The sequence below is a fragment of the Vespula vulgaris genome, chromosome 18 (genome assembly GCF_905475345.1).
Source record: "Vespula vulgaris chromosome 18, iyVesVulg1.1, whole genome shotgun sequence".
Lineage (NCBI taxonomy): Eukaryota > Metazoa > Arthropoda > Insecta > Hymenoptera > Vespidae > Vespula > Vespula vulgaris.
The window spans coordinates 4,022,149-4,043,551 of record NC_066603.1 but is presented as its reverse complement, the minus strand read 5'-3'; the positions used below and the strand labels follow the sequence as shown (position 1 = coordinate 4,043,551).

The 21,403-nt window shown below is 36.6% G+C and overlaps 4 protein-coding genes across 7 annotated transcripts in view; 3 read left to right on the top strand and 1 right to left on the bottom strand.

Moving 5' to 3' along the window:
• Positions 1-37: 37 nt before the first annotated feature.
• LOC127070342 (homer protein homolog 2) lies at positions 38-4,927 on the bottom strand. 3 transcript variants are annotated; one of them, XM_051008177.1, is made up of 7 exons: positions 4,730-4,927; positions 3,356-3,512; positions 3,140-3,271; positions 2,809-3,060; positions 2,566-2,715; positions 2,136-2,411; positions 38-2,071 (listed from the first exon to the last, which is right to left on the bottom strand). In XM_051008177.1, the coding sequence occupies exons 1-7, from the start codon at positions 4,885-4,887 to the stop codon at positions 1,886-1,888; spliced, it is 1,311 nt and encodes a 436-aa protein (XP_050864134.1). In that variant the 5' UTR covers positions 4,888-4,927; the 3' UTR covers positions 38-1,885. The 3 variants fall into 3 exon arrangements, with proteins under 3 accessions (XP_050864134.1, XP_050864135.1, XP_050864133.1); XM_051008178.1 differs by having other exon boundaries at positions 2,566-2,712; positions 4,730-4,926; XM_051008176.1 differs by having other exon boundaries at positions 2,566-3,060; positions 4,730-4,926.
• An 842-nt stretch (positions 4,928-5,769) lies between these two features.
• Positions 5,770-8,272, top strand: LOC127070350 (alpha/beta hydrolase domain-containing protein 17B). Its single transcript, XM_051008196.1, has 3 exons — positions 5,770-7,061; positions 7,899-8,031; positions 8,123-8,272. Exons 1-3 carry the CDS (start codon positions 6,415-6,417, stop codon positions 8,204-8,206), a joined length of 864 nt encoding a protein of 287 aa, XP_050864153.1. The 5' UTR covers positions 5,770-6,414; the 3' UTR covers positions 8,207-8,272.
• A 212-nt stretch (positions 8,273-8,484) lies between these two features.
• LOC127070352 (uncharacterized) lies at positions 8,485-13,684 on the top strand. Its single transcript, XM_051008198.1, has 2 exons — positions 8,485-8,621; positions 8,775-13,684. The coding sequence occupies exons 1-2, from the start codon at positions 8,579-8,581 to the stop codon at positions 9,554-9,556; spliced, it is 825 nt and encodes a 274-aa protein (XP_050864155.1). The 5' UTR covers positions 8,485-8,578; the 3' UTR covers positions 9,557-13,684.
• Positions 13,685-15,142: 1,458 nt separating this feature from the next.
• LOC127070337 (semaphorin-1A-like) overlaps positions 15,143-21,403 on the top strand; it is a 284,950-nt gene continuing 278,689 nt past the window's right edge. For both annotated transcript variants that reach the window (XM_051008164.1, XM_051008162.1), the window contains exon 1: positions 15,143-15,742. The gene's annotated coding sequence lies outside the window, so the exon portion shown is untranslated. The remainder of the gene's footprint in view (positions 15,743-21,403) is intronic.

The window sequence follows — 21,403 nt, the reverse complement described above, 5'->3', positions numbered from 1 at the left end:
AAGAAGAGAAGAAATTACAGATAAAAAAAAGGTAGAATGCCGTCTGAAAATGTTTTATTAAGATTACATATGGCAAGCGAGGCTTTTGTTTCCAATTCCTCGGACTGAAAATTCATCTTCGTAACAGTTTTACGTACATACATACATACTGCCAATAGAATACAAAGTGTTTTTGCAGTTTCCTGTATTTAATTCGCTACTTCAAATTATCTTGGAGATGTCACTTTGACATGTTCAAACTCTTGTCCAGATATCTCTTGTGCGAATTATTTTTAATCTTATAAATCTGTACTATGCGAATACTACGCTTTGAACAATAACCTGGACTGAGCAACATAGTAATTATAGTATTTTCTTTAGGACGATACCTCCTTGAATGATGAAATGCAATGCTACATATTTCTATCATGATATTAAAGAAATAAAAAAGGAAACTTCTGTAAAAGAAATGCTACTTAAAATGCGTTCTGTGACAATATAAAAAAATAGAAAGGAAAAAAATTAATAAAAAGAAGTAATAAAGTTGTGCGTAATAAAAGTAAATACTATAATATAATGCATCAGTAGTACTTTTATGTTTGATTATAATGGCATCGCGTATCTCGAATCAATGATTCCTGAGTATTTCAGATTCACTCGCGAATGTTTTTTAAAGCAAATTTCTATACAAGAGAACAATATGGATACAATTTATAATAGAATTAAATAGCTATGCTACATAATGGATCATGACTAAATAGTACTAATGTTAATTGTGCATGTTTCATAAGTCGTGTCCATGGGTAACTGTATTTTGTTACTATTTCAAAGGGCACAAGTTCCAAAAAGAGACAATGCACAACATGTAACATGTCAGTCGATAACATTCTTGATATGTTTTATATTTTTAAATATAGTAAATATTATCTCCAAGTAAGTAATGCAATATTACCAATATTAATAGTAATAATAATAGAAGCAGTAGTAATTGTAGCAGTATTAGTAACAGCAATAGGAGATATTAGTATTTGGAAGGTAGTAGTAACAATGGTAATGACGGTGATCATAGTAATAGTAACAATACTAGTGTTCGTAATAATGGTTTTCATTTATCAGTTGGATGCTGGTAGTAGTGTGACGTGTGGTCGAAATGTAATAGTATGATAGAATTAGAGTGATTAACACGGTGGTGTCATTAGTAACAATAAGTTTAAAGCACAGATCATTACATACACCACTTTATGAAAAAGGGGTGGGATAAGAGAAACGTTTTGTTTAATTTAACGACACGATCGAATAATAAATAACAAAATGATGTATCCATTTTGTAAGATACACAAAATAATATTGAGAAACATCGAGTATAATAATATCTTTCTCAAACTCAAGTATCGAGTTTACGCTTGATTCAAACAAACAAATATTTAGACGTATACACACACACACACACATATATATATATATATACATACATACATATACATATGTGCATATAAACATATTAAAGAGAAAACATTCAAATATACACGCAGTATGCATGTATCATGTAAATATGATTAGTGTAAAGAGTTAGAAGAAACGTTTTTATGTACAATTAGAATAGTCATAGAGCAGTAACAACAATGATAAGTAACATCAAAAAGATGATGTTATTGCTAACTAAGCTCGAAATAAATATCTAAAAAGCAAGCCATTAGCTTGTTGTCAAACCGCTATAATTCGAGACGATCTGTCTTTCATCTTGTCCTAATGTAAAAAAAAAAAAAAGATCTTATTCGCCGCATGTTCTCCCCTTTGGAACTTCACCCTTTGTATCATTTTTTTATGTCATTCATTCGCACATCTCTCTTATACCGTAGATACAAAAGTCCTAAGAACAATGCTCTTAGGTATTCTACAAACAAACTTAGGTTTGCAAGGTATTCGTAATTTCTCGATGCACGGTTACCAAGTCTTGTATAAATCCAGCTAATCTGGCATTCAAAGTTTCCAAGTTTTGTTTCTGAACTTTGTTTGCACATAAAGCAAGTTCTAATTGTTCTTGGACAACGTTTAACATATCACGCAATTCGGTATTTTCCTTTTGAAGGGCCTAAAAAATGAAATGATATGATTTAATTTAAGGAATCGTCGCAAAATATCACGACATTACGTACCACAAAATCTTTATTTTTTGTAGCCATAGTAAGAGCCTTTATTTCTTCATTTCGAGTTCTTAATTCACTTTCCAGTGCCTCCACTCTTAGCCTCAACGCTTCACTATTCCCTTCTGCTATTTTTCCAGCTTCTAGTTCTGCATATTTTGCTTTTACCCTGGCATTTTCTTCTTTATATAACTGCAATTGTCTCTTCCACTCATCCACATTAGCTGTTGACTCTTGGAGCGCGCTTGTTAATCTAGCGTTGTTCGTTTTAAGAGTAGCCAATTCAACCTGTAATGCAGGCCATATTGTAAAAATTATGGAAAATCGTTAAAATTAAAATGTATTTACATTCCTATTATTCTTTTATCCTGTGCATATGCATGCTCTGATGTAACCAGAATTAGTATTGAGCATGTAGGAGCATATTGTGCTACAAACATACCTCCCATTTTTTGGCATTAGCAGAACTTTGAGCTAAAGCAAGCTTCAACCTGTCATTTTCATATTTCAGCTGCATCTCTGCCGACTGTCCAGCTTGCGTCGAACCAAGTTGGGCTGGTTTCCCTTGGTGCTGCGGGCTTTCTGTACTCTGCTGAGAAACACTTTGTGATCTTGAATGGACTGCATTTTTCAATTCATCATCCGTTTTATTTTGACAACTGCCAGGTAAGGGACTGCTGCTTACCGAAGATACACTGTTTTGAGCAGAGATCATGTTTGCATTTGGATTAGGATTATTCGATGCCGACACGTTAGAGTTGATCATCGAAGAATTTGGTGGATCTATAAGATCCTGCTCCGAAGAAGGCATTCCTGATCTTGACGTGATTGGACTAACATTTGCACTAGTAGCTGGCGTAACCGATGAGCTGTTTGACTGTAGCTTAGCACTAGCTAACTTAGTTGCTTCTTTCACTTCGTGAAATTTTTCAATAAACTGTCAAAGTAAAGTTGTACCAGATGTATTTATAAAATGTTAAAGATAATAAAGTCGTGTAGACAAACGTAATACAAACCTTGCCTAACTCTGCTTCAGAGGAAAATCCTAAACCATATACAGTATTAGCCCTGACATCCGACCATTGACCAAATTTTTGCGATGTTTTTGTAAATGTCATGTTTGGTGTAATAGTGCTGTTTATTACTGCCTAAAAGTATAAAGTAAAAGAATGCATATAATTTTCACGAAGAATACTATGAGGAATTTCAAGGAAAGTTGACAAAAGAGTCACCTTTGATCCTTCAACGGATATTATTCTATAGAGACTTCTAGTTGAATCATAAAAAAAAGACACAGAAACTGCAGCTGTTGAGGCAGATACCCATGAACGTTTAGTTTTAGGATCGATATGAAATACGTGCGCCTTGCACGAGAAAATTGGTTGTTCACTGTAATTAATAACGGGAGGTTAGAATATAAAAAATATTTGAAAGATCCATGTATACGTAATCCCAATTTGGATCAACAGTAATTGTAAATATGTTTCTTCGCTCGGGATTTTCACATTGCTAAGTTTTTCTTTCAAAGCAGTTCTTGTTGCTGTTTGTGCAGATGTTCCATTGTGCAAGAAGATAAAACAGTTATCGTTTTGTTAGAAATAAGGAAATGAATTTGTTTATAGAAATTGACAAAAATACAGATCCAGTTTAAATTTCAATAGGTTCGATTTCATTCCGGAGGAAGTTCAGGAAATAAGTGTAAAATAAAATCATATCGTTAAGAATTCTCTTACAAAAGATAACTATATTTCTGATATAGATTTTGCGATTACTACAAACAATACATGCAGTTTGTACAATTTAAATGCAAACAAGCATCGAGGAATCAAAATAACATTTTGCCAATAATGATTCTATTGTAATTTACAATAAAATTATAATATTTAGCACAAAAAAATTAAAAATTAGTTAACTATGTAAGAACGTTCATGCCTATTCATGCGAATAAATAGAAACATAATCGCATTATGCGGTTCATCTGAAAAGAAAAAAAGATATATCACACATTTATCACCATAAATATATATGCATTATAATTCAGAGATCGATAAGAAAATTTCAATAAATTATCTTGATAGAGAGATAAGACAATAGAGAACGACAAATAAGAAATTTAAATGAAAACTCATCAGTTTTTAATAAAAATATAATAAAAGAAAGAAGATCACACAGTGTGTTATTGTTTATATCATACAAAACTTTTACATGACTTTTTCAAAGCAAGTCAGTTTTTATGATAAGGCCGCTCTACAAAATAAACTATTTTTTACGGGAAGATCATGTATATCAAATTTGGCTAGCCCACTAGAGTTAGATAAAGGCCACACTGAAAAAAAAAAAAAGAGGAAAAATAAGAAAGGTTATTCTCGTACAGTTCTTTTTCATATGTACAAGTCGTTTTTATACGTATCAGTGATAAAGTAGCGCAACAAAATATGGAGGATGAGTTTTAACCAGAATGACCTATTTTATATAGACTGATAAAGTCGACTGATTAATAAATCGACAACAATTAATCCGAATGTACGACGTAAAAATTGATTTTCGTATGTAGACACATTACACACCCTTGAGAGGTGACGCGAGTTCTCACCGTATTCACTTACCCCATTATTTCTTTACTCGATAACGTGCAAATAAGAGTTACTCCAATAAATATTACAAATCCAATAAAGTTTCCGAGGGAAAGGATCGCAGAGTATTCTGATATTTGACTAGGAACCCCTGTGCGAAAAGCAGAGACCCACCAGTTGACAGCCGCCATCGGCCAAATTCTATAGCGAGTGGCAATGGTTACGCGATATCATGAAAGTAGACGAACTTTCACGACACCTGGATTTAATCGATTTTCTACAAACCGTTACGTCCACTGAACTTATCAGCTTGATATATTCTACGTCGCGCAATCTAGAGACCGTGCAACGTTAACCAATCATAAAGCTTTTCGCTGGTGCTCTCATTTTAAGAGAAAACACGACAGAATTTAATTGGTTCGACTAGTCTCCTGACACGAAACACGAAATTCAATTTTACTTTTATGTACCGTCTGCGATTCATTTCATTCGCGCGCGCGATCATTACAAATTCTTAATAGACAATAATAAAAATTTGTCAAAGGAGAATCAAACGAATCATTCGTAGTATCCTCCGTGGTAATTACAATATGGCAACCTCCTCTATGATTGGCGGATGATAACACGATGCCTAAGTAAAATCATCGGCGATGTTTTCTTTCTGTATTTGACAAATAAAAGGGTCTCGTCGTAAAATTACCGAACGCATCAAAGAAAGCATCTATCTCATCGAAGTTGGCAACGATCAAAGCGGTATCTTTTTTACGCCGTATACAACGTCGATTGTAGAGGCGGTTTTCGCATTATAGTATTTCGCCTTCGTCGATCGTGCCTTTATAAAGCAGGGGAGGGTGGTGGTAAACGAAAGAGATCGTCTGGAGCGATACCTGGGTTTCTGTTTCCTCGTAGAGCGAGCGCTTTACTCGCGAAGCGAGACAATGAAAGTGCGGCACGTTGAGTGGGTGTCGAGTTGGAGGGGGGACAGCACCATGAGAGAAAGAGGAGGAAAAGGTGTTACGATGGAGTAGTAGGAGAAGGTGCGCGCGCGAGATTAAGAGAGAAAGGTATATAGAGAAAGAGAGGGAGAGCGAGCGAGCGAGCAAACTAGGGAACGCGCGTGCGAGAGAGAGAAAGGGCAGCAGGAGGGCAAAAGTCGTTCCTTTTGTGAGTCGTGTCATGGCTGCATCGTCGTCGTGAGAGAAAGAGAGACTGCTAGCGTGCGCGTCGACGGAGAACACGGGAGAGAGAGAGAGAGAGGGTGGGAGGGAGGGAGGGAGGGAAGAACGAGCGCACGAGAGAGAAAGAGAGAGAGAGAGAGAGAGAGAGAGAGAGAGAGTGCGTGAACGAAGAAAGAGAGGGAGTAAAAATCTGGAGATAATGAAATGACGGTGCGTTCGAGCGAGTAGGCGCGAAAACGTTAGTGCGCGCTAAGAAATCGGGTGCGTGGTGTCCGATTAAACGAGAAGGAAAGAAAGAAAGAAAGGAAGAAAGAAAGAAAGAAAGAAAGAGTGAGTGAGTGATTGAGTGAGCGAGAGCGAGAGAGACAGAGAGAGAGAGGAGAAAAAGAGAGAAGAGAGAAGAGAGAGAGAGAGAGAGAGAGAGAGAAGAATCGACGACGTGTTTTTCCCGATGCGGAAGCTCGTCCGAGCATACGCGATAGAGGGTGCTTTCGCGCGTGCTTAAAAAACCACTCTCTCCTTTCTTATCGCGTTATAACGATGAACAACTTCAACTTCAGTGAATTGTGTTGCCTGTTTTGCTGTCCGCCCTGCCCATCGAGAATCGCCGCGAAGCTAGCGTTCCTACCGCCAGAACCAACGTACACGTTTATCGAGGACGAAGGCTCCTCGAAGTTTACGATCTCTCTGTCGGAACGCGCTGAGTGGCAGTACAACGAGAGAGAACTGGAATCGGTCGAAGGTTTTTACGCGAGGACGTCTAGGGGCAACCGTATAGCATGCGTTTTCGTACGTTGTTCGGCAACGGCACGTTTCACCTTACTATTCTCTCACGGGAACGCCGTCGATCTTGGCCAGATGTCTAGCGTCTATCTCGGACTTGGCTCCAGGATAAATTGTAATATATTCAGTTACGATTATTCGGGATACGGATTGTCGAATGGCAAGCCTTCCGAGAAGAACCTCTACGCCGACATAGACGCTGCGTGGCACGCTCTAAGGACGCGATACGGTATCAGCCCGGAAAATATAATCCTCTATGGTCAAAGTATCGGAACCGTGCCCACCGTCGATCTTGCAACAAGATACGAGGTTGGCGCGGTCGTTCTGCATTCGCCGCTCATGTCCGGCATGCGTGTTGCATTTCGAAGCACTAAGAGAACTTGGTTCTTCGACGCCTTTGCCAAGTAAGCTCTACTTTCTCTCCGCTGTTTTTACTTTCTTTTCTTTTCTATCCTTTTCTCTCTCTCTCTCTCTCTATCTCTTTGTATTTCTCTGTCTCTCTTTCTGTCTCTCTGTGCTCTTTCTTTCTTTCTCTTTCTCTCTTTCTTTCACTCTTTCTCTCTCTCTCTCTCTCTCTCTCTCTTTCTCTGCTGCTGTATCTCACTCATTCGCACACGTTCTGCATCTCACCGATGACGCATCATTCTTACGTGTCCGTCGTCTCGTAACTAATTCATAAGTCATTCGTTTACCACGAAAAAGTACTTTCATTTCTGTATAACATGTTCGAACGAGACGCAGCGTGCGATAGAATTGGAAGAATATATATATATATATATATATAGACAGAGAGAGAGAGAGAGAGACATAGATCTATGTTGACGTACACGTGCTCTCTGCTGATTATAACAACGCTATACGAAAAAGCCGTTATTACGAATCTCGCTTCATGACGTTCTTTTCCAATCCGATTATTCAATCTTTCTGCGAATACGCTTTCGGAAGCAACAAAAGTTTGGTTCTCGCGTCACGGAAACCTATGAATCGCTGCACATTGCTTATCGCAACTCGCTAATTGGTATTAACTTTTGTTCTACATATATCGCATGCGTGTCGAATGAAAGATTAACCTTGTATTAACACAAAAGATTTTTTCTTCAAAAACACAAAGCGCGTAGTCATTCTTATAATTGGAATTGTTGTATAGCATTGTTCGGAGTCATCATAATATTAAAATTACTTCTCATTCCAATGATTTGTTTACCTTACTCTATATCGACGCGTTCCTTTTGTGATTACAGTATAGATAAGGTACCCAAAGTAACATCTCCTGTTTTGGTTATTCATGGTACGTCGGACGACGTTATAGATTTCAGTCATGGACAGGCTATTTACGAAAGGTGTCCGAGAGCAGTGGAACCGTTATGGATCGATGTACGTATTTTATGCTTTTAACGTATATGTAATAAGAATAAGAATTTATCTTTCGCATAGACTCGTCCCTAACGTTTTCTTCTTGTCGCAGGGGGCTGGTCATAATGACGTAGAACTGTACAATCAATATTACGAACGGCTGAAGCAATTTGTAAGCATAGAATTGGTAAACTGACGGCGACTCAGCCTCTCCCAGAGTCAGGGGGGGCCGGGAGGTGGAGATACGCAAGTTAGTAGTCAGAGTCGTAGTACCGCAAATGATTCAAATACCATCAGCTCGATTTCAACGAGTTCTCTGACCGAAAAGCTTGTCTAGCAGTCACCTCCCACAGGGGAGAAGGCTCCTGTCCTCCCCTGTGATAAAGAGTCATCTTTTGCTTCTGTGGACGACGTGGTCCTCGCCCGTAAATTACCTTTTGCTTCTTTGGCCGATAGCCAAGAAATTTATTTTAAACAGATCTCAAAGAAAAACCGCTCTAAAAATGGGGATCCGTGTTTGGATGGACGTACTAAGAAACCGAATGTAGAGGCCGACTTAAAGAATCCAATGCAGAAAAGTTATTCTACCACTACAGTGGAAAAGGAACAAGGTAAAGCAGAGTTGGAGAGTGCTAATAGTTGTCACGATGTTAGAACAAATAATACTGGCCTATCTACCAAAAAGTTAGCGAGCTTGTCGAAATATTACAAGTATGTGGATGGAAAATTAAAGCCAATTCCCTCATTTTCAAATGCTTCTGCAGGTGCTAAAAAAGGCAGTACCGATTTAAAGGATACTCATAGTAATGTCAAATCGGACAAAAAGAATCCCTTGTCGCAATTTTATTACAACGGCGTAGAATCTGCATTTGGTTCGCACTGTCCACCTAAGAATTGTAAACAACGCTTACGTACTTCGATCGTGGAGGGTATTACGAAGGGGAAGAAGATCGACGAAAAGGAAGATCGCAATCGCAGCGCAAAGTATCGCGAGCCTGCTGCGAAAAAGTTTTTGTGGAGTGGAAATTTTCATCCCTTAAGAAATCTTGGCGCTAGAACGTCGCTGACTGTAGAACCCGATAAGATCACCATAACCCCGTCGAAATATTCGCCATGCGCTAGTAGGCTCGCAGCCAGTTCGAAAATATTGTCAAACGATTTAGGTGCGAATTCCGACAGTCCCTTGCACGTTGCAAGATCAAGAAGCCCGTCAAGGGTCGACGTACAAACAACGGATAATAATACGTCGAAGAACGTTGAAAGAACGTCGATGCAGGCCAGTTTGTCATTGAACATACAACAATTTATAAAGACTCGATGTGCACCACGTAGTAAAAGTGTGGACGACAGCTGTGTAACCTCACTGACTAGCGAAGCTACGACGCTTAGCTATTCACCCACTAGCACGGAGGTATTGTCTTTAGGAGAGGTCGGTCAGCAAACGTCGTCAGCCGAAGGCTCTGCTAGTTATTCAGAAGTGAAAGAGAAACTGGTCACAGAGTGCTCTGATAAAGTTCAAAGAGCGTCATTAGAGACTAAGTGTTAATAACTCCATACATTTCGCCCATTGCTGTTCCGCCAATCTCTTCCATGCGTTTTAAAAGGAGAGAAGACGCAAATTTTTATTATTCGTTACGACGTCTAGGCTATATTTAACGTCAGTGATATACCGTCACACGCGACAGCATACTCACACGTTTATGAAGTTTACACTCCATTTCCACGAATGTGAAAAGATATGTGCGTATATGCGCGCGCGCGCGCGCATGCATCTCTATCGTATCACGTATTCTACCTATAAAACTCGTGCATGTCCTCTGTGCATGCATGCGCGATGTGTAAACGGAATTTCCATGCGACACAACTGCGAAACACACATTGATGTTACAAATATTCCAAGTATTATTATTTCTATTGTTTTTTTTCTTATCTAATTCTTTTTATGATCAATTCCGTAGATTCATCATTCTGCATGTATAGATAGAAATGTTTCCTTTTTCCTTCTTTTTTTTTTTCTTTTGTATTTCTTTTTGTTAGATTAGCGGAAGAATTTCTACCGTGATTGTGCAATATATACATTTCTCTTATACTTTCGAATTTGTTATTAGAAAGAAAGATAAAAAGGAACAAAATTTATCGTACCTGTGTCTACAGTGATTGCGTTTATTACGTGATACAATAATAATGCGGTGGTATTCCTTCCGTTTCATCGGATTATTCTTTAGATCTTTTTTCTCCCCATCGTTTCTTCGTTACTATTTTTTTTCTTTCTTTTTTTTTTTTTTTTTTAACGCAGTAACGTCTATGAACATATACGATACACGAGTATGCGACATTATTGCGTGGATCTAGCTGATTGATCAAAATGTCTGCCAGGAGGTATGGTTCGTGATACTGTTGTCATTGTATAATGATTATATGATATATTTATATATATATACATATTTATACATATAATGATTATGTAATGATAATGCGATAGCATGTGAAGCAAGAATCATACTATATTAATTTAAACATCGTACGAATAAAATGATACTCTTTTATAAAGAAACACAAGGTTAGAAATAACATAAAAGATATTTAATGAAAAAGAAAATTCGAAAAAAAAATATGGAAAGAGGTCATCTCTGTGAGATGTTGAAATATCGCTTATCAATACATAAAAAATACGTTTTGTCTGTATCGATTGACAAGTTGAGGTTCTTAGAAATCGCTAAATAGTTTTTCTCTCGATGATCATTCTTTTGCATAATTATTATTATTATTTTTTTTTTTGTTTGTTTCTTTTTGATCGTGTATACAAAAGAGCGATGAAAAGAAGCAGTGTGATTTTAAAGAGAGAGTTACGCTTTCGTGATAAAGTTTACAAAGAAATCTGTGGTAGTAAGGGCTGAGATATATCTTCCAAGATAGTAAAGATTCTCTTTTATAGGATAAGATGGAATAGAAAATAACGTTTGACGTGTTGCGAGGTCATGTACGCGATTTCTAACGGTCAGTGTTTTGCGTGTACCGTTGTAACGAACGCGTCGATCGTGACGTGAAAGAACGTAAGCAACAATAATAAAGAACGGAAATAGCTAGGGACAATATAACTGCCAAATTTGACTATGAATTAGTTAACTTCTAAAGAGGCGAACCGTGTGTGAAGGATCTTGTCTATAGGTATGTTTCTTGTTAGTATTTTTATATCTCGATAATGTATATAGAGTGCAATTAGACATCTTCTTTATTAGTGGTACGCATTAACTACAACACACACTCACGGCGATAGTTGCGAAGATATTGAGTGGAGCCTATGGAATAAAGGATTAAAATAAAAAATAAAAAAAATAAAAAAGGAGGTGATCGAAAAAAAAGAAAGAAAAAAACGGAAGTTGGACGTTCGAGAATGTTCGTTAGCAGCACACACACACACACACATACACGTACATACACGGGCGTAATTCCATTTTAATGATTAGACTTACTAAACTCTTGAACGACCTCACTAATTTTATATATATACATATATAATATAGAGAGAGATTATATATATATATGTATATGTAATGTATATTTATCTATATATATATATATATGTAGACAAATATATGTACATATATATATTAAGATTAAGGAGAATATAACGTTGATAAGTGGCTACAGTCGCCTTGCATCGCATAAAAAACTTAATTTAAATACCTACATCGTTGAACTTTTCATTATCGATCGTACCATAAATATCTCTTATGATTCGTATTGATAAGAAGAAATTCGAATAAAAAAAAGAAAGAAAACAAAAACGGTTTGTTTCGAGCGGCCGTCATTCTCAACCTTCCATTGTGGTAATATATCGAAAGTACTTGCCGTTTGTTGAATATGGAGATCGGATGGTAAAGAAGGTCGCTACCATTTTGATCAGCGGTATTATAATTCCACTCTAGTGTATTATTCTGTTTTACTTTTGGAAAATTTTTTTATTACTTTCTTGATTGTATACTTTATGAATTTTATAGTTTTTATTATATGAAAATAAATGAAAAATGAAAAGAGAAAGAGAAAAGAAGAAAAACTATCCACGTAAGATTTATAAAATCACAAATCTTTTATTATTCGTCGATTCCAGTTTTATGGAGTTTCAATGAATATTTCTTTCTATTCGCGTGAATCGTAGACTTTCTTTTTTACATTCAATAAACTGTAAATGACGTTCTTCCAACTCTGTACTCTCGGACAATAGAGATTCATCGAAACACACACACATATAAACAAACAAACACACGTGTATACTTATATCGATTTCGATTGTTAAAAATTTATCCATTTGCAACGATCTGTTCGTACGTACAACGGTGAGCGACCAGAGTGTAAAGGAAATTGTTAAAGGTTATCCACGCGATTCACAATCATCGTTTATCAATGCGTACACATTCATTCCATTGGCTCCCCTTGTAAGATTATACCGATCTAATAAGTATTTCATAAATCGTGAAGAAAAGACATTTACATTGTTTCGTGTTCGATAAGAAAGGAAAAAAGCAAAAAAAAAAAAGAAAAAGCAAAACATACACAAGGAATTTTGTACGGCGCACGACAATTTAAACGTATATGTTCGCATCCTTTCCTTTTATTTTTTTTTCTTTCTTTCTCTTTTTTTTCTCTTTCTCTCTCTCTCTCCCTCACTTTAACCTTCCCCTCTCTGTCTTTCTCTCTCTGTCTCTCTTATTCTTTGCTTTGTTCTCAATCCCCTTTTTTACTCTCTCTCTCTCTTTCTCTCTCTCTCTCTCCCCCCCTCCCTCTCTGTTCGTCTATCGCGTGTAGTGTAGTAGTATGATCGACCGGTTTTCGAGAAGCACTTTTCGTCTTTCATCTTCGCATCCAGCGAGAAAAATGATGCTCCGTTTGTGCTGCGTATACGTCGCGAGTGTAACGACTATCACGATGGCACAACATCGGTATTTCTAATATTGTACATAATAGCGTATAAGCGATGTATTAGGAGTAACGTTATCTTACTTTGTTTTTCTTTTTTTTTCTTCGGTCGTGTTCAATCGTGTATTCATAGGGGTAACATGTGAGAGAAGGAGAGCTCGATTTTTTTTTCTAGATATAGAGCGCTTCCATCGGTCGAGAATGAGTATAAACGTAAGTTCGTGACTATCGCAGCTTTTTCTTCGAGAACGGGAAAAGAGTAAGGATAAGAGAGAAGTAAAGAGAGAGAAAAATGAAGGATGAGATCAACCATCTCGTACGAATATGCCGAAGATTTATTGCTAATTTAATGCGGAAAAATAGTTACAAGGGATTATTTCTTACGATAATAACGTAGAGAAAGAAAAAGTAGATTAAACGATAAGAGACAGAGAGAGGGAGAGAGAGAGAGAGAGAGAGAGAAGAGGGAGGGGGAAGGAGAGAGGGAGAGATATATAAAGAAAAGTTTGAATAGAATTAGAAGGGAAGGTAGGAAGAAATAAGAGAATGAAACATGTAGGAATAGAAAGAAAGAAAAAAAAAAGAAAATACTTCTAGATAACTCTGCGAGGGTTATTTTAGAATTTTATACTTCCATCACACTCGACTCGAGCGTACTGTATATGAGTACATTGCGAAGTACTTTATTAATCTTGTGAAATGTTAACACGATGTATAATTAAAATGTAAATTACATGTTTAAGCACAGATATCACAATGGTGTTGTCTCAATTATCCGCCATCTTGATGATCCGTACTTTGCGCCAAAAAATTATTTGCCCAATAAGAATTGCTTCTGAAGAGTTTCAAGGCTCTTTATTGACAGTTCCATTCTATTTCCGCACGAATTTACTTTGGTATCTAACGACGAGTGATGTTCTATACCGTGAAACGAAGGCCAATCTCTTTACAGTCGTGTTCTGCTCAAAAGCAGAAGGAAGCGTCGCTTGGAGAGGTACGGAGCTGGCTTCTTTCCCCGGACTTGTCTTCTCCGCTGCTCGGCTCACCTGCGCTGAAACCTGATGCGGACGATAAAAATGAGAACAGGTTGCCGGACGCCATCGACTCGAGTTCTCGTACGGTACGTCGTCGTCGTACGGAGCGAGTAAAGTCGCTTCGGGAAAGAAGAAAACTTATTCGGTACACAATACGATTTACTCTACGTACTTGAGAGAAGAAATCGCCCAAGTCTCTTACCTAGAGATCGTTTTTGTTTATCGTTTTATTCTCTTTTGAAATTGTTTATGATACATAAATTCGCTGTTTAAAACGTGTCACGTGATACGTCTTCTGTTCCTTAAAGATTCCTCTTATTTTTCTTAATAACAATGAATAACTTTCTTTAATAATTACGTAGCTTTAGAAACGAAATCGTTCCTCCTTGCTTTTGTACGTACGTAGACAACGATATTCGGTCCAGAGAACATACTCATTGTTCCGTCCGTTCGTTACTAGAGCGTTTTGTTAGCTATCGTCGAATGGAGTTTAAGATAGAACGAGAGGGTTAAGAACAGACCGGGAGAGCTTCGGCCAGTGAAGAACATGGTAGTCGAAGAAAGGGCTTCACGCGAATCCCGTAGAGACTCTGTAGATGGCATACGATTTGTATGGCGAAAACTCACCTTCTATTCAAACTCTCTTATCGAAGTAGTATCAAATAAACTTATCGCAAGAATACAAATAAAAAGTACACACGAAGTAAAGTTTATCCAATTTTAACGTACGTATCGTATTCGATATAAAGTACGCCATCTTATTCTTGAAAAGAAATATAACGATCAGGTAAGAACAAGTGGATGAAATAAATTGTAATCGGTATCTTGAGATCTTTTAAATACGGATAGACAGATAGATTAAGAAGGAGGAGGGGGAACGAACGGAATCTCAGAAAAGCAATCACGTTGACGCGAAATATACATAGGCACACGTTGAACGGTAAGAATGGAGGGGGAACGAAGTGAATTGAAAGGAACGTATCGTGCTGGCTAGCTACTCGAAGGGACCGAAGAATGGTCGTGGACCTCGGTCCGTCGTAGAGTCGATAGTGGGGGTAGAGAGCGCGCGAGTTGGTGTGAACGAGAGAGAGAGAGAGAGAGAGAGAGAGAGAAAGAGAGAAAGAGAACGAAGGAGCGCGCGAGTCAGTCGAGTGGTGGGGATAGAGGCATGGTGGGGGTTAAGAATCGGCGGTAGCAGCAGTTGCGATCCGAACGTCGTGCGCGAGCTTTGTGTCGTTCCGTCCTTTACGCGCTTCGATTTACGCGTCGCGTTGTACGTCGTACGACCGATCGCGACGACAACGACAACAACGACGACGACGACGACGACGACGAGGAGTAAGAGACGAGGCTTCCTTTAACAATTTTTATTAGTTTTGTGCATTTTTTATTTCCGAACATAATCGACGTCGTCTTAGTACGCGTTTTCTATTTAACGTTATTTTCCTTATGAAAACGAGTGACAGAGAGTAAGAAAAAGAAAAAGAAAAAACAGTGAACGTCGTTTGAGTGATCCAGGTAGTGTTTTATAATATTATTCCGAAGTTGGAGCCGAGGCAAAGAAGCGTCATGGCGTCTCCATGACGACGATCGCTGATTCGGCGTTATCGCGTTATTAGTGGGCTATAGTTCTTTTCAATCGTTGATACTCTTCGTCGAAGAAAAACCGCAAGACCGCTCAACATCTTCAACTGTTTTGGAATAGAACAACGTCGAGGAACGAAGCAGTGTGGGTGGGAGGGAAACGACGCAAGGAAGGACATTCTACGCTTAGTTTTTTGGTAAGTCAGGCGTTATCCTCTGAATAATCATTTCTCAAATCGATTCGATAATCAAAGTTTACCGTTGGTAGACGCGCAACGCTAGGGGGCGCTTCCGCGTATCGAAACTTGTGATTCGCGCGCCTCTTTTGATCACGTTTTTATTCTATACCGTTAAGGATACTCCGCGTTGGTTTTCCATTGATTTCGTTTTCTCAATCCCTAACGTTCTTCCTGCGACTCTCACTGATTTATATCGCGAATACGAATTGAAGACAAAGGGAGAGAGAGAGAGAGAGAGAGAGAGAGACAGAAAACTTTTTATCGCGTGTTTCGTTGCGTGACGCGTTCTTCGTCGAGCGTAGCTCTTTGCTTCGTGGTTCGATGGCGAATATAATCGGCGTCCCCCTCGAAGGAACGGCACTGCTTTTTTACCAGCATTGAAAATTGCCATGTGAGAATGACCTCACGGATCGCAGACTCTTCTGTTCGTTTCAAGGGCGAAAGAAAAGTTGTTAAACTACGCTCGAGACTGCATTCTTTTCAACGTTTTTCCGATATGTCCTCGATGTGAAAGAGAGTAATGGCCGCCGTCGATGTAAGGTAAAGGGTGTTGGAAAAAAGTCATAAATCATTTGGTAGAGGTCTCCTTAAAAACGATCCACTTTTGTTACTATACATACGTCGTCTTATTTATTAATATAAATCGTCTTGTGTTTTCACGTAAACATAACCTTCCAAACAACTTCGGGGTGAATTCGTAGGGACATGTCGCGATTTATTTTATCCGCTCTCCACTTTATTTAAACGTCAGGAGTTTCCTAAAGATAAGTCTGCATCATAAATTTTGACCACGTTGCATACACACGAAGCTTTCTATTTATATCAGTCTCGGAAAAAAGTAATCCGTAACGATAAACTCGATTACACGAAGAGAAGAGATTTTTGATAATCTAATCGGAATATCCGTCATTAACGAAATATTGTTAAATAACAGAGATTTTTATTATACATATATATAACTATTATGCATACTAACCCGTACGACTAAAGCTTTATACTTTGAACGTAATCATATATACGTATATATGAAAAAAGTTTGTAATAGTTTATATAGACGGTAGATGGCATACCGATAAGTTTCTAATTTTAAACTCATTATTCAAAAATTTTCTCTCTCTTTCTCCCCCCCCCTTCTCTTCCTCTTCCTTTTCCTTTTACTTTTCCTTCCGCGAACGAACAAGCGAGCGAGTTTGCTGTTTATAGTCGATAAGTTAAATCCTTTTACGTCAAATAGCATAAGCGTATCGTTACTTTACCGACAAAGCAAAGCCTGAGCTTTCGTTCGAACTAAACGTGAAGGGAATGAGAAGGAGAGAGAGATAGAAGAGAAGAGCGATTTACGTCACTTTGATTTCGAAATCAAACGGACTACTACTCCTGGCACTGGTTGCTCTTGACGGTTCATTAAATAGAAATTAGACGCAACCCTGACGGCTTAGGACAGAGGCTACGCCTGCAATTACGTGTGGCTTAAGCGGGCAAACGGCGTAAGGGCAAAGCGAACGTGTTTGTATGGTTCGGCACAGCGGTTGGCGGCGCACGCAATCTTCAGCTTGAGACACGACTTACAATCACCAGCTCCCTCAGTCAACCCTCATGACCTCCTATTCTCCCCCTTCTTTACCTCTTGTGTGTTCACCGATTAAACAATATTAACATTTTCACGAATTCCCTTTATTAACGTCTGTATCATCTCGTAGATCTTGCTTCGGCCATCTTAAACCTAACCTTACCTTTCGTGTTCGCTCGAACGTCACAATTTCCACGGATCTGTCACGTGGTCTAGCCGATGTAACCCTACAAAATGTGTATTTAGCCTTAGGATCAGTGGTGATCAACTTGCGAGAAGAAACGAAGAGTTTTCTAATGCATACGTTTAATTTCGTTTTTTAACTAATATTTATTTTAATACTTCTCTTTTATTTTTATTTTTATTTTTTGACTGATATGATTATACGTTAAAAGTGATTTGTTCCACCATTTATATTCAATTATATGTTCATGGAGTTATTAAAATATTAAAAAATCAGAAAAATTGTTAATGTATTGAAATTAAGGAAAACTATCTAACATAAACGATATTATAGTAAGGGTTGAAATAATTTGATACTTCAATAATCATATAAATTTTCTGCATGTACAAATAATAGTGTTATTTTGGATCGATCGGCAATGTATTTATTTTATTGAAAAAAGCTTTTGAAAATAATATATTTTTAAGATATAGATATTATGTGAAATATTAAACAAAGATATTTCAAACAAAATCATATATTTATACGAATTTTTTTATCGTTTTGATGTGCCGGAGTGACCCCTAAAATAGTTCTTATTCTAGGATATTCATCTTCCTCTGTGTGAATGTGTATGTGTGTAAACGAAGTGTTTAACAAGTAGAAAATACTATATGACAAAATAGATTTTTTCGTATTGTATGTTCACATGCCGATTGGAATATTGCAGTATAGAATTTAACAGCAATTTACGTTGGTAAAAAATTAGCAATAGTGTTAAAAGACCTCGTCTTTTATAGGATATTTATCCTCCCATCAAAAAAAAAAAATAATAATTTATGACGCTAAGTGTTTTCTACGAGAACTTTGAATACATAGAGTTACGTCGCGTCGTATAAAAAAGAAAAAATGAAAGAAAAACAATAAGTTTTCCGTAAAAAGATAAGCTTTTTGTAGGAAAAATTCACGTACATGTGTGTGTATGTGTGTAGTTTGAAAATAAAAAAAATAGACAAAAATATTGAATGTCCCGAACAGGAGGAGATATAATCGCGCATGTATGTAGAGAGTACGATTGAAGTCTAGAAAGTCGAAGGGAGCTAAGCGTAGTACGTACGCGAAGCGGCCAGACCGGCTCCCAACGCGTTCTCTACGTTCCAAACCGGTTTTCTCCCTCCGTTCCGCCTCTCTTTCTCCTTCTCTCTCTCTCTCTCTCTCTCTCTCTTTCTTTCTTTTCCCTTTACTCTTTCCCTCTTCTCCTTCGATGAGGCTCGTAACTCGACGAACGACGCACGGTCGGCTACGATAGTGGTCAGGCTACGGCTACATCTGGCACGACGTAAGAAAAGCACCACCGATGTTTAGGAAGTATTCGTAGAACTCTCGAATTATACAATTTTTCAACGTTAATAACTTCGTTGCTAACGTTTCAGTTAAAACATTTTTCAACAGTTTATTATTTTTCCATATACCATGTCCAGAGATGCACTTTTTAAGATATTTATTGAAATCGTGATATATTTTCTTTTCTTCGTAAACAAAGTTAATTTTGTACTCCTTTCTCTCTTTTTTTTCTTCTTCTCTTTTCTTTTCTTTTCTTTTTTGTTGTATTCTATTATAAAGTGTATTTGGTTTTATGACAAAGAAAAATGAAATTTACTTTCCATAAATTAAAGCTTATAAAGAATGATCATTCACAAAATTTGTTAGGTTTATACAAATATTTATATGTTTTCAAGAAAATGTAGAAACGTATTTATGTGTTTTATTATACGTATAAAAAGGAACATTAAAAATGAAACGAAACTCTGAAAAACCTACAGTATTCTTTTACTGCAGCGTTATCTTCCATTATAAACATTCATTTTATGAAAATAAGCCATTATTACGCGTGTTAAAATTATATTACATATGAAAATTACAAATGATATTTTCTATTTCGACTTTTGCCTATTAAAAGATTTAATATTACGTTTTCTATTATTTTATTTTTGATAACTTACAATATCAATAATTTGCAAATTACAAAATTCGGATCTTATATTCGTGTTCTTATAAAATATCATCGTTTACAATTTTAATAAAGTGATAAGAAAGTGTAATAAAAAAGTATTTTTAATAATAATAAAAAAAAAAAAAAAATCGAAAGATGATATTAGGCGATCTGTTAATCCAACTTCTTGCATGTAACTTCAACGAGGAAAGAAGAAAAGAAGAAGAAAAAAAGGAGAAAAAATTAAAAACAAAAAAAGAAATAATAATAATAAATGAAAGAAAAAAAAAATTAGATTCTTTTTTCGAGACAATATTTCGTGACTCGGCTTAGGTTCTGTCGACGATTCGAAGGATTCGTTTAGCTACTTATTTCATTTCAACGTTCAACCTCGATGATAGACATAATCGCTGGGTGTACGCCATGTCGTGAGTTGCAATTTACGAAGAAATTACAGAGAGTACTGTGTTACGAGAGTTTCAGAGAGGGCCAAGAGGAGGAGAAGCAGAGAAAATGCTAACGCCGCTGTATTTCGATTTTCTTTTCTTCCTTCGTGGCCCCCTTTTCTTTTTCGTTCTTTTTTTCTTTTTCTTCTTTTTTTTTTTTGTTCAAAGTCGCGTCGATCGCGTGCTTTATGAGTTTAGATTAAGTTGGAAAGGAATCCCAGTTAAATTGAAATTAATTCGAAATTGATTGAAATGATAGAAATCTTTTTTGATTTTGGTTTTTCTTATTTAAACTCGAAATAAAATTAAATGAATTAATTCGTCTGGAATGAATATTTTTGGAAGGATTTTTTTGATAAATTGCCATCATATAGGAAGAGAATATCGCGAGTGATTATTTTTATTCTCGTATTTGAGATTATCTTTTAATCTTTAAATAGCAAAACAGTTTTACAAGAAAAGATTTCTATATTCCATATATATTCACACAGGATATTCCAAAATAAGTAGAAAATATTTTCAGAGATCGCTTTAACACATTGAAATAATATAATAAGTTTAATAAACATCCTATTTGACTTTGTTTTCAAAATAATTCTTTCTAAGTTAGACGGACGAAATCGATTGTATGTAGAACGCTAATTGACAGTGTTTAAACTCTTCGTGAAAGAATTGAAGAAAATTTTAATTAAGTAAAACGTTTACAGATTTCTATTGATATGCATGGAAATCATTTTAAAAATATTTTATGAAAGTAAACGGATAGAATTTATTGAAAAAATTCGCCATAATTCGAAAACAAAATTAAATAGGATATATTTTTATATGAATTTCTTTATTGTTTTGATAAACACCCTGTATATCAGAGTAATGATATCGAGAATATTGTCTCAATAAATGTTTTATTTTTTTTTTATTCGTATTCTTATTCGCATAGAAAAAAATGTGTCGCGTAGAGCTTGCGAAGCTTTCCGTTCGCATAATGAGTTACCTCGTTATTTTTAAAAAATTCTGACAATACACGATATGATTCATCCCTTACCGATGACACTTAGCTCCTCTTTGTATTTCCTCTTGGAAATTCTCGAGGTGATCTAAATCTTAAGCGAAGCGCGCGAGACCTTCGATCGATAACGTTAATTTCGATAGATTGTTATAGATGGTTTTCGAAAGTAATAGAAAAACACACAATATCGTTTCTAACGCGAACGAGCCATTTAAGTTGCATATTGCGTTTATACGCTATCGATCTAGTCAAACACCGTCGCTATTTTCCATCTATTTCATTCTATTTTCATAATGTACAAGGTGCCTCGCAACTATTTCCATGGGAAAATATTTCAAGGAAAGAAAGAAGATATATAAAAAAATACTTTTGTAACGTTTTACGTGGACGACCTGAATATATATCTTTTTTGTATTTTCTCTTATTCTTTCTTTTTCTTGT

What these genes read in the sequence shown, in the direction of transcription:
- LOC127070342 (XM_051008176.1), bottom strand. Translation starts at nt 4,887, where the DNA reads ATGGCGGCTGTCAACTGGTGGGTCTCTGCTTTTCGCACAGGGGTTCCT. An exon ending in TCGAGTAAAGAAATAATGGG is followed by an intron (nt 3,513 to 4,729) that starts GTAAGTGAATAC and finishes TATTAATTACAG; the next exon opens with TGAACAACCAATTTTCTCGT. An exon ending in CTAATGCCAAAAAATGGGAG is followed by an intron (nt 2,412 to 2,565) that starts GTATGTTTGTAG and finishes CCTGCATTACAG; the next exon opens with GTTGAATTGGCTACTCTTAA.
- LOC127070350 (XM_051008196.1), top strand. Translation starts at nt 6,415, where the DNA reads ATGAACAACTTCAACTTCAGTGAATTGTGTTGCCTGTTTTGCTGTCCG. An exon ending in TTCTTCGACGCCTTTGCCAA is followed by an intron (nt 7,062 to 7,898) that starts GTAAGCTCTACT and finishes TTGTGATTACAG; the next exon opens with TATAGATAAGGTACCCAAAG. An exon ending in TGGAACCGTTATGGATCGAT is followed by an intron (nt 8,032 to 8,122) that starts GTACGTATTTTA and finishes TTCTTGTCGCAG; the next exon opens with GGGGCTGGTCATAATGACGT.
- LOC127070352 (XM_051008198.1), top strand. Translation starts at nt 8,579, where the DNA reads ATGCAGAAAAGTTATTCTACCACTACAGTGGAAAAGGAACAAG. An exon ending in TACAGTGGAAAAGGAACAAG is followed by an intron (nt 8,622 to 8,774) that starts GTAAAGCAGAGT and finishes ATGCTTCTGCAG; the next exon opens with GTGCTAAAAAAGGCAGTACC.